Genomic DNA, 14,743 nt, shown 5'->3' on the forward strand with positions numbered 1-14,743 from the left:
TCCTGTCAACCTTTCACAAGACTTCAATTTGTTAATTGAAAGTATAAACACTTTTTACAGTACCGGTAAACAAATGGTAAAACAGTACTAAACAATTCCATTTAAAAAAAATTGGTGTCATTATTAACTTTCTGTCCAAGCTTGTATAATCTACTGCCTTGTTCAATTGTAAAAAATATTCTGTGCCTAAAATTCACATTTCTATCACAATTATCATACTGTAAACATGGTAAGCTAACTTCATTAAAATTAATAGTCCTGTCAATAGCATGGAATTACAATTCAAATGTAGTTTTTTTGTAAGCCTTTCAAAAGAATTGAAAATATGAAAAATTAATGAAAATTAATTTAAGCCATCAGACACTTGAAAAGTGGCACATCACATCTCTAATGTAATCATTTGAACTTTTCAACAGAAATAGCACTGCAAAAATATTAAGGACATACTTCTGTATTTTGGTAGTTATGCTGTCAACATTTAACAAGATTTCTTCAACTTGGACTTGAAAGCATAAATAGTATAAACACTTTTAACAGTATGTCGTGCTGTGAAATACAGCCGACAGGATTGCGCACCAAACACGAAGCAAGGCCAAAGCGCATGGTGCGGGAGAACAAAGGACTTCTTTCATTTAAGGTTTGTGATAAACCATCAAACTCATTCGTTAAAAGGACTCTATAGTAATATAAAGCGAATTTTTCTGGACATTATCATGCAAGAAAAGTTTATTTTTGGGACCGCGATCACCGCGTAATGATTTTTAAAGGTTGCATTACAAACATTTAACTGTCCCATGTGATCAGCCAGTGCGATTGGAAGTCCATGCTCAATTATTGCCTCCGTAAATAAAACTTCGGCATTTATCACATCCAAAGAATCTGTTTGGGCGACGAAAAACGTTGAAAGTTTTCCACTTGTATCGCTAGCAACGGCATTAGACTTGTGTTTTTTTGTCCCAACGTGGTCTTTTACATCGCTAATTCCTCCGTGTTCGATCGAAAAATCTTGTCTGCACAAGGTGCAATTCGCGTAGTTTTCACCCTTTTTTTTTTTTTAAATTAATGAAAAACCGTATTTTTTATCACTGCAACCGTAACCCGGAATAGGTTGATGAAAACCGTACGAATTACGGGAAAACCGGAGTAGTTGGCAGGTATGCTACTTAATACCTGCATTATGCTTTCCATCCTTATCCTTTCCATCCTTTCTAACTGAGCTACTGTGTGGAACAATTTCCCTTGTGGATCAATAAAGTTTGTCTAAGTCTAAGTCTCATGGATCCAAAAGGCCCGCACACTCATAAAAGTGTTAAAAATAAGTCTTACATACATTTTTTTTTTTTTTTACTTTCAACGCTTAAATCTGTAGATCTACTTTCGATCAAACCATCGATTATAAGTTTTTATTATTTTTTGAGTAATAACAGTTTTAAAGTAAAAAAGCTTTGTGTTATTAGTGTCAACATTGCAACTTTTACTCACTACCTGTTTGCCCTTTAATTTTAGCTTATTTTGTAATCGTATTTTTAAAATTTTCCGAGGGCTGTAAAAAAATTACAGGCCACACTTTGGACACCCGTGCTTGACGTGATTATCTTTATACTCCTAATTGTGTTAAGTAGTGTTGGCGTCTCACTCTATCTCCATGCTGAGGAGCTCCAGCAGCGCGGTGAAGATGCCCATGTCGTACAGCAGGAAGACGTTGTGTCTGGACCAACGCAGCACGTCCGCCTCCGCGTCGCACTCGTCAAACACTCCTGCGCACAAACTCATTGTTCCAGATAAAGAGGTGCCTAAAGCATGTAGTGATGGAGGTTACGTGTCACACACCCTGAGCGAGGTAGAGGATGGCCCGGGCCACCTTCAGCCTCTTGTCCCTGTCGGTCACCTCCAGGTCATCCAGGAGTCTCATCACGTAGGCGCGCTGCTCGTCCGCGCTCAGCTCGATCCACCTGCGGCCTCGGTCTACGTGGGGCGGACACGACAATAAGCACACCAGGTTGTTTTTTTCTTCTATTTCAGTCAAAGTAAACATGCTGGGCTACTAGGAGCTCACAGCTACAAACACGTAATAAGTGTCCTAAATTGAGCAATACTGCAGTGTAAAACATCATAGTGTCAATATAAACAAGTATTAAATCCTTTTAGTTGCATATTACGTACACATGCGAAGTCTCCAAACAGAAATATCCAGTAACAAACGTGTCCGCATCATTAAACTTAGTGCGTCGTGAGTTTAAAGGCCTACTGAAAGCCACTACTACCGACCACGCAGTCTGATGGTTTATATATCAATGATGAAATCTTAACATTGCAACACATGCCAATAGCTTACTAAAGTGCAATTTTAAATTTCGCGCGAAATATCCTGCTGAAAACGTCTCGGTACGATGACGTCAGCGCGTGACGTCACGGATTGTAGCGGACATTTTGGGACAGCATGGTGGCCAGCTATTAAGTCGTCTGTTTTCATCGCAAAATTCTACAGTGTTCTGGACATCTGTGTTGGTGAATCTTTTGCAATTTGTTCAATGAACAATGGAGACGGCAAAGAAGAAAGCTGTAGGTGGGAAGCGGTGTATTGCGGCCGACTGCAGCAACACAAACACAGCCGGTGTTTCATTGTTTACATTCCCGGAAGATGACAGTCAAGCTCTACCATTGGCCTGTGGAGAACTGGGACAACAGAGACTCTTACCAGGAGGGCTTTGAGTTGGATGCGCGGACGCGGTACCGTGAGTACGCATGCAGCTGCGGCTTCCAAACATTTGATCGCTTGCCCGTACGTGCGTCGTGAGTTTAAAGGCCTACTGAAAGCCACTACTACCGACCACGCAGTCTGATAGTTTATATATCAATGATGAAATCTTAACATTGCAACACATGCCAATACGGCCGGGTTAGCTTACTAAAGTGCAATTTTGAATTTCGCGCCGAATATCCTGCTGAAAACATCTCGGTATGATGACGCCTGCGCGTGACGTCACGGATTGTAGAGGACATTTTGGGACAGCATGGTGGCCAGCTATTAAATCGTCTGTTTTCATCGCAAAATTCCACAGTATTCTGGACATCTGTGTTGGGGAATCTTTTGCAATTTGTTCAATGAACAATGGAGACAGCAAAGAAGAAAGCTGTAGGTGGGAAGCGGTGTATTGCGGCCGACTGCGGCAACACAAACACAGCCGGTGTTTCATTGTTTACATTCCCGGAAGATGACAGTCAAGCTTTACCATTGGCCTGTGGAGAACTGGGACAACAGAGACTCTTACCAGGAGGACTTTGAGTTGGATGCGCGGACGCGGTACCGTGAGTACGCATGCAGCTGCGGCTTCCAAACATTTGATCGCTTCCCCGTACGTGCGTGCCGCTATGTGCATGTCACGTACGTAACTTTGGGGACTTTGGGGAATTATATGTGCTGTATGAACTTTAAGGAGGTGAACGGTACTTTGGGCTGTGGGATTGAGTGTGTTGTGCAGGTGTTTGAGTTGTATTGGCGGGTTATATGGACGGGTTGGGGGAGGTGTTTGTTATGCGGGATTAATTTGTGGCATATTAAATATAAGCCTGGTTGTGTTGTGGCTAATAGAGTATATATATGTCTTGTGTTTATTTACTGTTTTAGTCATTCCCAGCTGAATATCAGGTCCCACCCGCCTCTCACAGCATCTTCCCACTGCCCTCTAGTCCTTCACTCTCACTTTCCTCATCCACGAATCTTTCATACTCGCTCAAATTAATGGGGAAATCGTCGCTTTCTCGGTCCGAATCGCTCTCGCTGCTGGTGGCCATGATTGTAAACAATGTGCAGATGTGAGGAGCTCCACAACCTGTGACGTCACGCTACTCGTCTGCTACTTCCGGTACAGGCAAGGCTTTTTTATCAGCGACCAAAAGTTGCGAACTTTATCGTCGATGTTCTCTACTAAATCCTTTCAGCAAAAATATGGCAATATCGCGAAATGATCAAGTATGACACATAGAATGGACCTGCTATCCCCGTTTAAATAAGAAAATCGCATTTCAGTAGGCCTTTAATGTACCGTATTTTCCGCACTATAAGCCGCACCTAAAAACCACAAATTTACTCAAAAGCTGACAGTGCGGCTTTTAACCCGGTGCGCTTTATATATGGATTAATATTAAGATTCCTTTTCATAAAGTTTCGGTCTCGCAACTACGGTAAACAGCCGCCATCTTTTTTCCCCGTAGAAGAGGAAGTGCTTCTTCTTCTACGCAAGCAACCGCCAAGGTAAGCACCCGCCCCCATAGAACAGGAAGCGCTTCTTCTTCTACTGTAAGCAACCACCCGCCCGCGTAGAAGAAGAAAAAGCGCGCGGATATTACCGTACGTCTCATTTCCTTTGTGTGTTTACATCTGTAAAGACCACAAAATGGCTCCTACTAAGCGACAGGGATCCGGTTCATGAAAAGACGCAATCTCTCCATCCGCACACGGATTACTATTTCACAGCAACTGATATTCCTGTGAACCGCACTGTGGATACAACGGGAGCACGTACGGTGAATATTCGCACCACAGGGAATGAGAAGTCATCCTTATGGTGCGGAAAATACGGTACAGTATGGGGATGAAGACTGAACACAAAATAAATACACACCATGGCTTCTGAAGTCCTCCTCAAAGTAGTCTCGGTTCAAGGCAAACTCCGGCTCCTCTGTGTAGCTGTAAAGTTCTGCAGATAGAAAGAAAAAGGTACAAATAATAATATTGAATGGTGCATTGTAATATAAACATAGACTACGCTACTGTACAAGTCACATGTTTGCCACACAGATGTGGTCCGCCACATCATTTTATGTAATACGCCACATCATTTATTGTGGTCCGCCACATCATTTATTGTGGTCTGCCACATCATTTTATGTAATACACCACATCATTTAATGTGGTCCGCCACATCATTTTATGTAATACACCACATCATTTAATGTGGTCTGCCACATCCTTTTATGTAATACACCACATCATTTATTGTGGTCTGCCACATCCTTTTATGTAATACACCACATCATTTAATGTGGTCCGCCACATCATTTATTGTGGTCTGCCACATCATTTTATGTAATACACCACATCATTTAATGTGGTCCGCCACATCATTTTATGTAATACACTACATCATTTATTGTGGTCTGCCACATCCTTTTATGTAATACACCACATCATTCAACGTGGTCCGCCACATCATTTTATGTAATACGCCACATCATTTAATGTGGTCCGCCACATCATTTTATGTAATACACTACATCATTTAATGTGGTCCACCACATCCTTTTATGTAATACACCACATCATTTAATGTGGTCCACCACATCATTTTATGTAATACACCACATCATTTATTGTGGTCTGCCACATCACTTTATGTAATACACCACATCATTTATTGTGGTCTGCCACATCATTTTATGTAATACACCACATCATTTATTGTGGTCTGCCACATCCTTTTATGTAATACACCACGTCATTTAATGTGGTCCGCCACATCCATTTACGTAATACACCACCTCATTTTATGTGGTCCGCCACATCATTTATTGTGGTCTGCCACATCATTTAATGTGTTCCACCACATAATTTTATGTAATACACCACATAATTTATTGTGGTCTGCCACATCATTTTATGTAATACACCACATCATTTATTGTGGTCTGCCACATCATTTTATGTAATACACCACATCATTTATTGTGGTCTGCCACATCCATTTACGTAATACACCACCTCATTTTATGTGGTCCGCCACATCATTTATTGTGGTCTGCCACATCATTTTATGTAATACACCACATCATTTATTGTGGTCTGCCACATCATTTTATGTAATACACCACGTCATTTAATGTGGTCCGCCACATCACTTTATGTAATACACCACATCATTTATTGTGGTCTGCCACATCATTTTATGTAATACACCACATCATTTATTGTGGTCTGCCACATCCTTTTATGTAATACACCACATCATTTATTGTGGTCCGCCACATCCTTTTATGTAATACACCACATCATTTATTGTGGTCTGCCACATCATTTTATGTAATACACCACATCATTTAATGTGGTCTGCCACATCATTTTATGTAATACACCACATCATTTATTGTGGTCTGCCACATCCTTTTATGTAATACACCACATCATTTAATGTGGTTCGCCACATCATTTTATGTAATACACCACATCATTTATTGTGGTCTGCCACATCATTTTATGTAATACACCACATCATTTATTGTGGTCTGCCACATCCTTTTATGTAATACACCACATCATTTATTGTGGTCCGCCACATCATTTTATGTAATACACCACATCATTTATTGTGGTCTGCCACATCCTTTTATGTAATACACCACATAATTTATTGTGGTCCGCCACATCCATTTATGTAATACACCACCTCATTTTATGTGGTCTGCCACATCATTTTATGTAATACACCACATCATTTAATGTGTTCCGCCACATAATTTTATGTAATACACCACATCATTTAATGTGGTCTGCCACATCATTTTATGTAATACACCACATCATTTATTGTGGTCCGCCACATCCTTTTATGTAATACACCACATCATTTATTGTGGTCTGCCACATCATTTTATGTAATACACCACATCATTTATTGTGGTCTGCCACATCATTTTATGTAATACACCACATCATTTATTGTGGTCTGCCACATCATTTTATGTAATACACCACATCATTTATTGTGGTCTGCCACATCATTTTATGTAATACACCACATCATTTATTGTGGTCCGCCACATCCATTTATGTAATACACCACCTCATTTTATGTGGTCCGCCACATTATTTATTGTGGTCTGCCACCTCATTTTATGTAATACACCACATCATTTAATGTGTTCCGCCACATAATTTTATGTAATACACCACATCATTTATCGTGGTCTGCCACATCATTTTATGTAATACACCACATCATTTAATGTGGTTCGCCACATCATTTTATGTAATACACCACATCATTTATTGTGGTCTGCCACATCATTTTATGTAATACACCACATCATTTATTGTGGTCTGCCACATCCTTTTATGTAATACACCACATCATTTATTGTGGTCCGCCACATCCTTTTATGTAATACACCACATCATTTATTGTGGTCTGCCACATCATTTTATGTAATACACCACATCATTTAATGTGGTCTGCCACATCATTTTATGTAATACACCACATCATTTATTGTGGTCTGCCACATCCTTTTATGTAATACACCACATCATTTAATGTGGTTCGCCACATCATTTTATGTAATACACCACATCATTTATTGTGGTCTGCCACATCATTTTATGTAATACACCACATCATTTATTGTGGTCTGCCACATCCTTTTATGTAATACACCACATCATTTATTGTGGTCCGCCACATCATTTTATGTAATACACCACATCATTTATTGTGGTCTGCCACATCATTTTATGTAATACACCACATAATTTATTGTGGTCCGCCACATCCATTTATGTAATACACCACCTCATTTTATGTGGTCTGCCACATCATTTTATGTAATACACCACATCATTTAATGTGTTCCGCCACATAATTTTATGTAATACACCACATCATTTAATGTGGTCTGCCACATCATTTTATGTAATACACCACATCATTTATTGTGGTCCGCCACATCCTTTTATGTAATACACCACATCATTTATTGTGGTCTGCCACATCATTTTATGTAATACACCACATCATTTAATGTGGTCTGCCACATCATTTTATGTAATACACCACATCATTTATTGTGGTCTGCCACATCCTTTTATGTAATACACCACATCATTTAATGTGGTTCGCCACATCATTTTATGTAATACACCACATCATTTATTGTGGTCTGCCACATCCTTTTATGTAATACACCACATCATTTATTGTGGTCCGCCACATCATTTATTGTGGTCTGCCACATCCTTTTATGTAATACACCACATCATTTAATGTGGTTCGCCACATCATTTTATGTAATACACCACATCATTTATTGTGGTCCGCCACATCATTTATTGTGGTCTGCCACATCCTTTTATGTAATACACCACATCATTTATTGTGGTCCGCCACATCCATTTATGTAATACACCACATCATTTATTGTGGTCCGCCACATCCATTTATGTAATACACCACCTCATTTAATGTGGTCCGCCACATCATTTAATGTGGTCCGCCACATCATTTTATGTAATACGCCACATTGATTGATTGAATTGATTGAAACTTGTATTAGTAGATTGCACAGTACAGTACATATTCCGTACAATTGACCGCTAAATGGTAACACCCGAATAAGTTAAGTTAGCTCGGTTGGTAGAGTGGCCGTGCCAGCAACTTGAGGGTTCCAGGTTCGATTCCCGCTTCCGCCATCTTAGTCACTGCCGTTGTGTCCTTGGGCAAGACACTTTACCCACCTGCTCCCAGTGCCACCCGCACTGGTTTAAATGTAACTTAGATATTCGGTTTCACTATGTAAAGCACTTTGAGTCACTAGAGAAAAGCGCTATATAAATATAATTCACTTCACTTCAACTTGTCGGGGTCCACATCATTTTATGTGGTCCGCCACATTATTTGATGTAATACACAACATCATTTAATGTGGTCCACCACATCATTTTATGTAGTCCGCCACATTATTTTATGTAATTCACCACATCATTTAATGTGGTCCACCACATCATTTAATGTGGTCCACCACATCATTTTATGTAATACACCACATCATTTTATGTAATACACCACATCATTTTATGTAATACGCCACATCATTTAACATGGTCCGCTACATCCTTTTATGTTATACACCACATCAATTAGTTGGTCCGCCACATAATTTTATGTAATACACCACATCATTTAATGTGGTCCGCCACATCATTTTATGTAACACACCACATCATTTAATGTGGTCCGCCACATCATTTTATGTAATACACCACATCATTTTATGTAATACACCACATCATTTTATGTAATACGCCACATCATTTAACATGGTCCGCTACATCCTTTTATGTTATACACCACATCAATTAGTTGGTCCGCCACATCATTTTATGTAATACACCACATCATTTAATGTGGTCCGCCACATCATTTTATGTAACACACCACATCATTTAATGTGGTCCACCCCATCCTTTTATGTAATACACCATATCATTTAATGTGGTCCGCCACATCATTTAATGTGGTCCACCACTCCTTTTATGTAATACACCACATCATTTAATGTGGTCCACCACATCCTTTTATGTAATACACCACATCATTTAATGTGGTCCACCACATCCTTTTATGTAATACACCACATCATTTAATGTGGTCCACCACATCATTTAATGTGGTCCACCACATCCTTTTATGTATTACACCACATCATTTAATGTGGTCCACCACATCCTTTTATGTAATACACCACATCATTTAATGTGGTCCACCACATCATTTTATGTAACACACCACATCATTAAATGTGGTCCACCCCATCCTTTTATGTAATACACCATATCATTTAATGTGGTCCGCCACATCATTTAATGTGGTCCACCACTCCTTTTATGTAATACACCACATCATTTAACGTGGTCCACCACATCCTTTTATGTAATACACCACATCATTTAATGTGGTCCACCACATCCTTTTATGTATTACACCACATCATTTAATGTGGTCCACCACATCCTTTTATGTATTACACCACATCATTTAATGTGGTCCACCACATCCTTTTATGTAATACACCACATCATTTAATGTGGTCCACCACCTCATTTTATGTAACACAACACATCATTTAATGTGGTCCACCACATCATTTTATGTAATACACCACATCATTTAATGTGGTCCGCCACATCATTTTATGTAATACACCACATCATTTAATGTGGTCCACCACCTCATTTTATGTAACACAACACATCATTTAATGTGGTCCACCACATCATTTTATGTAATACACCACATCATTTAATGTGGTCCGCCACATCATTTTATGTATTCCACCATATCATTTAATGTGGTCCGCCCCATCCTTTTATGTAATACACCACATCATTTAATATGGTCCGCCACATCATTTAATGTGGTCCACCACATCCTTTTATGTAATACACCACATCATTTAATGTGGTCCACCACATCATTTAATGTGGTCCACCACATCCTTTTATGTAATACACCACATCATTTAACGTGGTCCGCCACATTATTTGATGTAATACGCCACATCATTTAATGTGGTCCGCCACATCATTTAATGTGGTCCGACACATTATTTGATGTAATACGCCACATCATTTAATGTGGTCCACCACATCATTTAATGTAGTCCGCCAGATTATTTTATGTAATACACCACATCATTTAATGTGGTCCACCACATAATTTTATGTAATACACCACATCATTTAATGTAGTCCGCCAGATTATTTGATGTAATACACCACATCATTTAATGTGGTCCACCACATCATTTTATGTAATACACCACATCATTTAATGTAGTCCGCCACATCATTTGATGTAATACGCCACATCATTTAATGTGGTCCACCACATCATTTAATGTGGTCCGCCACATTATTTGATGTAATACGCCACATCATTTAATGTGGTCCACCACATCATTTAACTTGGTCCGCCACAACCTTTTATGTAATACACCACATCATTTAATGTGGTCCACCCCATCCCTGTATGTAATACACCACATCATTTAATGTAATCCGCCACATTATTTTATGTGATACACCACATCATTTAATGTGGTCCACCACATCATTTAATGTAATACACCACATCATTTAATGTGGTCCACCACATCATTTTATGTAACACACCACATCATTTAATGTGGTCCGCCACATCATTTAACTTGGTCCGCCACATCCTTTTATGTAATACACTACATCATTTAATGTGGTCCACCCCATCCTTGTATGTAATACACCATATCATTTAATGTGGTCCGCCACATCATTTAATGTGGTCCACCCCATCCTTGTATGTAATACACCATATCATTTAATGTGGTCCGCCACATCATTTAATGTGGTCCACCACATAATTTAATGTGGTCCACCACATCATTTTATGTAATACACCACATCAGTTAATGTGGTCCACCACATCCTTTTATGTAATACACCACATCATTTAATGTGGTCTACCCACCACATCCTTTTATGTAATACACCACATCATTTAATGTGGTCTACCCACCACATCCTTTTATGTACCGTAATACACCACATCATTTAATGTGGTCCACCACATCATTTAATGTAATACATCACATCATTTAATGTGGTCCACCACTTCCTTTTATATAATACACCACATCATTTAATGTGGTCCGCCACATCTTTTTATGTAATACACCACATCATTTAATGTGGTCCACCCACCACATCCTTTTATGTAATACACCACATCGTTTAATGTGGTCCGCCACTTCCTTTTATATAATACACCACATAATTTAATGTGGTCCGCCACATCCTTTTATGTAATACACCACATCATTTAATGTGGTCCACCCACCACATCCTTTTATGTAATACACCACATCGTTTAATGTGGTCCGCCACTTCCTTTTATATAATACACCACATCCTTTAATGTGGTCCACCACATCCTTTTACGTAATACATCACATCATTTAATGTGGTCCACCACTTCCTTTTATATAATACACCACATAATTTAATGTGGTCCGCCACATCCTTTTATGTAATACACCACATCCTTTAATGTGGTCCACCACATCTTTTACGTAATACACCACACCATTTAATGTGGTCCACCACATCCTTTTATGTAATATATCACATCATTTAATGTGGTCCACCACATCCTTTTATGTAATACACCACATCATTTAATGTGGTCCACCACATCCTTTTATGTAATACACCACATAATTTAATGTAATACACCACATCATTTAATGTGGTCCGCCACATCCTTTTATGTAATACACCACATCATTTAATGTGGTCCGCCACATCAGTTAATGTGGTCCACCACATCCTTTTATGTAATACACCACATCATTTAATGTGGTCTACCCACCACATCCTTTTATGTAATACACCACATCATTTAATGTGGTCTACCCACCACACCCTTTTATGTACCGTAATACACCACATCATTTAATGTGGTCCACCACATCATTTAATGTAATACATCACATCATTTAATGTGGTCCACCACTTCCTTTTATATAATACACCACATCATTTAATGTGGTCCGCCACATCTTTTTATGTAATACACCACATCATTTAATGTGGTCCACCCACCACATCCTTTTATGTAATACACCACATCGTTTAATGTGGTCCGCCACTTCCTTTTATATAATACACCACATCCTTTAATGTGGTCCACCACATCCTTTTACGTAATACATCACATCATTTAATGTGGTCCACCACTTCCTTTTATATAATACACCACATAATTTAATGTGGTCCGCCACATCCTTTTATGTAATACACCACATCCTTTAATGTGGTCCACCACATCCTTTTACGTAATACACCACACCATTTAATGTGGTCCACCACATCCTTTTATGTAATACATCACATCATTTAATGTGGTCCACCACATCCTTTTATGTAATACACCACATCATTTAATGTGGTCCACCACATCATTTAATGTGGTCCACCACATCATTTAATGTGGTCCACCACATCCTTTCATGTAATACACCACATCATTTAATGTGGTCCACCACATCCTTTTATGTATTACACCACATCATTTAATGTGGTCCACCACATCCTTTTATGTATTACACCACATCATTTAATGTGGTCCGCCACATCATTTAATGTGGTCCACCACATCCTTTTATGTAATACACCACATCATTTAATGTGGTCCACCACATCCTTTTATGTATTACACCACATCATTTAATGTGGTCCGCCACATCATTTAATGTGGTCCACCACATCCTTTTATGTAATACACCACATCATTTATTTTTGTTCCACCACATCATTTAATGTGGTCCACCACATCCTTTTATGTAATACACCACATCATTTAACGTGGTCCGCCACATAATTTTATGTAATACACCACATAATTTAATGTGGCACACCACATCATTTTATGTGGTCCGCCACATCATTTTATGTAATACGCCACATCATTTTATAAAGTCTGCGTCCGCCACATCATTAAATGTGGTCCGTCAAGTGATTTTATGTTTGGTTTTTTTTTTGGTTATCAAGAGAAAATACTCAAATAAGTGCCTGTCACCTTGATTTACGATGTATCCATCAATCTGTTAGTAGGAATTGTAATAATCAAAAACAGTTGCCTATGCAAATTGTGTAATGAGGCTATTGTACATTTATATTTATACATTATTTACTGTTACAAGCGGCCCTCTGAGGGCAGACACAATTGCAATAAAAACGAGTTTGACACTCCTACAGGACAGAATAAACTTAATTTACCCAGAATGGGGAGATTCTGTGTTTGCGGTGCAGATTTTACACACAGTAACAAAAGTCAAATGTAATAAAAAACAATGAAAGTAGTTATCAATATTGAATAAAACATATTGCCCACTAAAGCAGTGTTTTTCAACCTTTTTTGAGCCAAGGCACATTTTTTGCGTTGAAAGAATGCGGAGGCACACCACCAGCAGAAATCATCAAAAAACAAAACTCAGTTGACAGTAAAAAGTCGTTGTCGCAATTGTTGGATATGACTTTAAAGCATAACCAAGCATGCATCACTATAGCTCTTGTCTCAAAGTAGGTGTACTGTCACCACCTGTCACATCACACCCTGACTTATTTGGACTTTTTTGCTGTTTTCCTGTGTGTAGTGTTTTAGTTCTTGTCTTGCGCTCCTATTTTGGTGGCTTTTTCTCTTATTTTGGTATTTTCCTGTAGCAGTTTCATGTAGGGATGTCTGATAATGGCTTTTTGCCGATATCCGATATTCCGATATTTTCCAACTCTTAATTACTGATACCGATATCAACCGATACTGATATATACAGTCATGGAATTAACACATTATTATGCCTAATTTGGACAACCAGGTATGGTGAAGATAAGGTCATTTAAAAAAAATAAAAATTAAATAATAAATTAAATTAAGGCCCCAGGGGTAGATGAGATCCGCCCGGAGTTCCTTAAGGCTCTGGATGCTGTGGGGCTGTCTTGGTTGACAAGACTCTGCAGCATCGCGTGGACATCGGGGGCGGTACCTCTGGATTGGCAGGCCGGAGTGGTGGTTCCTCTCTTTAAGAAGGGGAACCGGAGGGTGTGTTCTAACTATCGTGGGATCACACTCCTCAGCCTTTCCGGTAAGGTCTATTCAGGTGTACTGGAGAGGAGGCTACGCCGGATAGTCGAACCTCGGATTCAGGAGGAACAGTGTGGTTTTTCATCCTGATCGTGGAACTGTGGACCAGCTCTATACTCTCGGCAGGGTCCTTGAGGGTGCATGGGAGTTTGCCCAACCAGTCTACATGTGTTTTGTGGACTTGGAGAAGGCATTCGACCGTGTCCCTCGGGAAGTCCTGTGGGGAGTGCTCAGAGAGTATGGGGTATCGGACTGTCTGATTGTGGCAGTCCGCTCCCTGTATGATCAGTGTCAGA

The 14,743-nt window shown here is 39.2% G+C and overlaps 1 protein-coding gene across 6 annotated transcripts in view; it reads right to left on the reverse strand.

Moving 5' to 3' along the window:
• Positions 1-14,743, reverse strand: part of strip2 (striatin interacting protein 2) — a 118,898-nt gene that overhangs the window by 86,035 nt on the left and 18,120 nt on the right. For all 6 annotated transcript variants that reach the window (XR_009815329.1, XR_009815327.2, XR_009815328.2 and 3 more), the window contains exons 3-5: positions 4,626-4,700; positions 1,831-1,965; positions 1,637-1,757 (exon numbers count right to left, since the gene is read on the reverse strand). Coding sequence is in view for 3 of the 6 variants with exons in the window: in XM_061961373.2 (XP_061817357.1) it covers positions 1,637-1,757; positions 1,831-1,965; positions 4,626-4,700 (331 nt within the window). In the remaining 3 variants the exon portion in view is untranslated. The remainder of the gene's footprint in view (positions 1-1,636; positions 1,758-1,830; positions 1,966-4,625; positions 4,701-14,743) is intronic.

The sequence above is a fragment of the Nerophis lumbriciformis genome, linkage group LG05 (genome assembly GCF_033978685.3).
Source record: "Nerophis lumbriciformis linkage group LG05, RoL_Nlum_v2.1, whole genome shotgun sequence".
Classification (NCBI taxonomy): Eukaryota; Metazoa; Chordata; class Actinopteri; order Syngnathiformes; family Syngnathidae; genus Nerophis; species Nerophis lumbriciformis.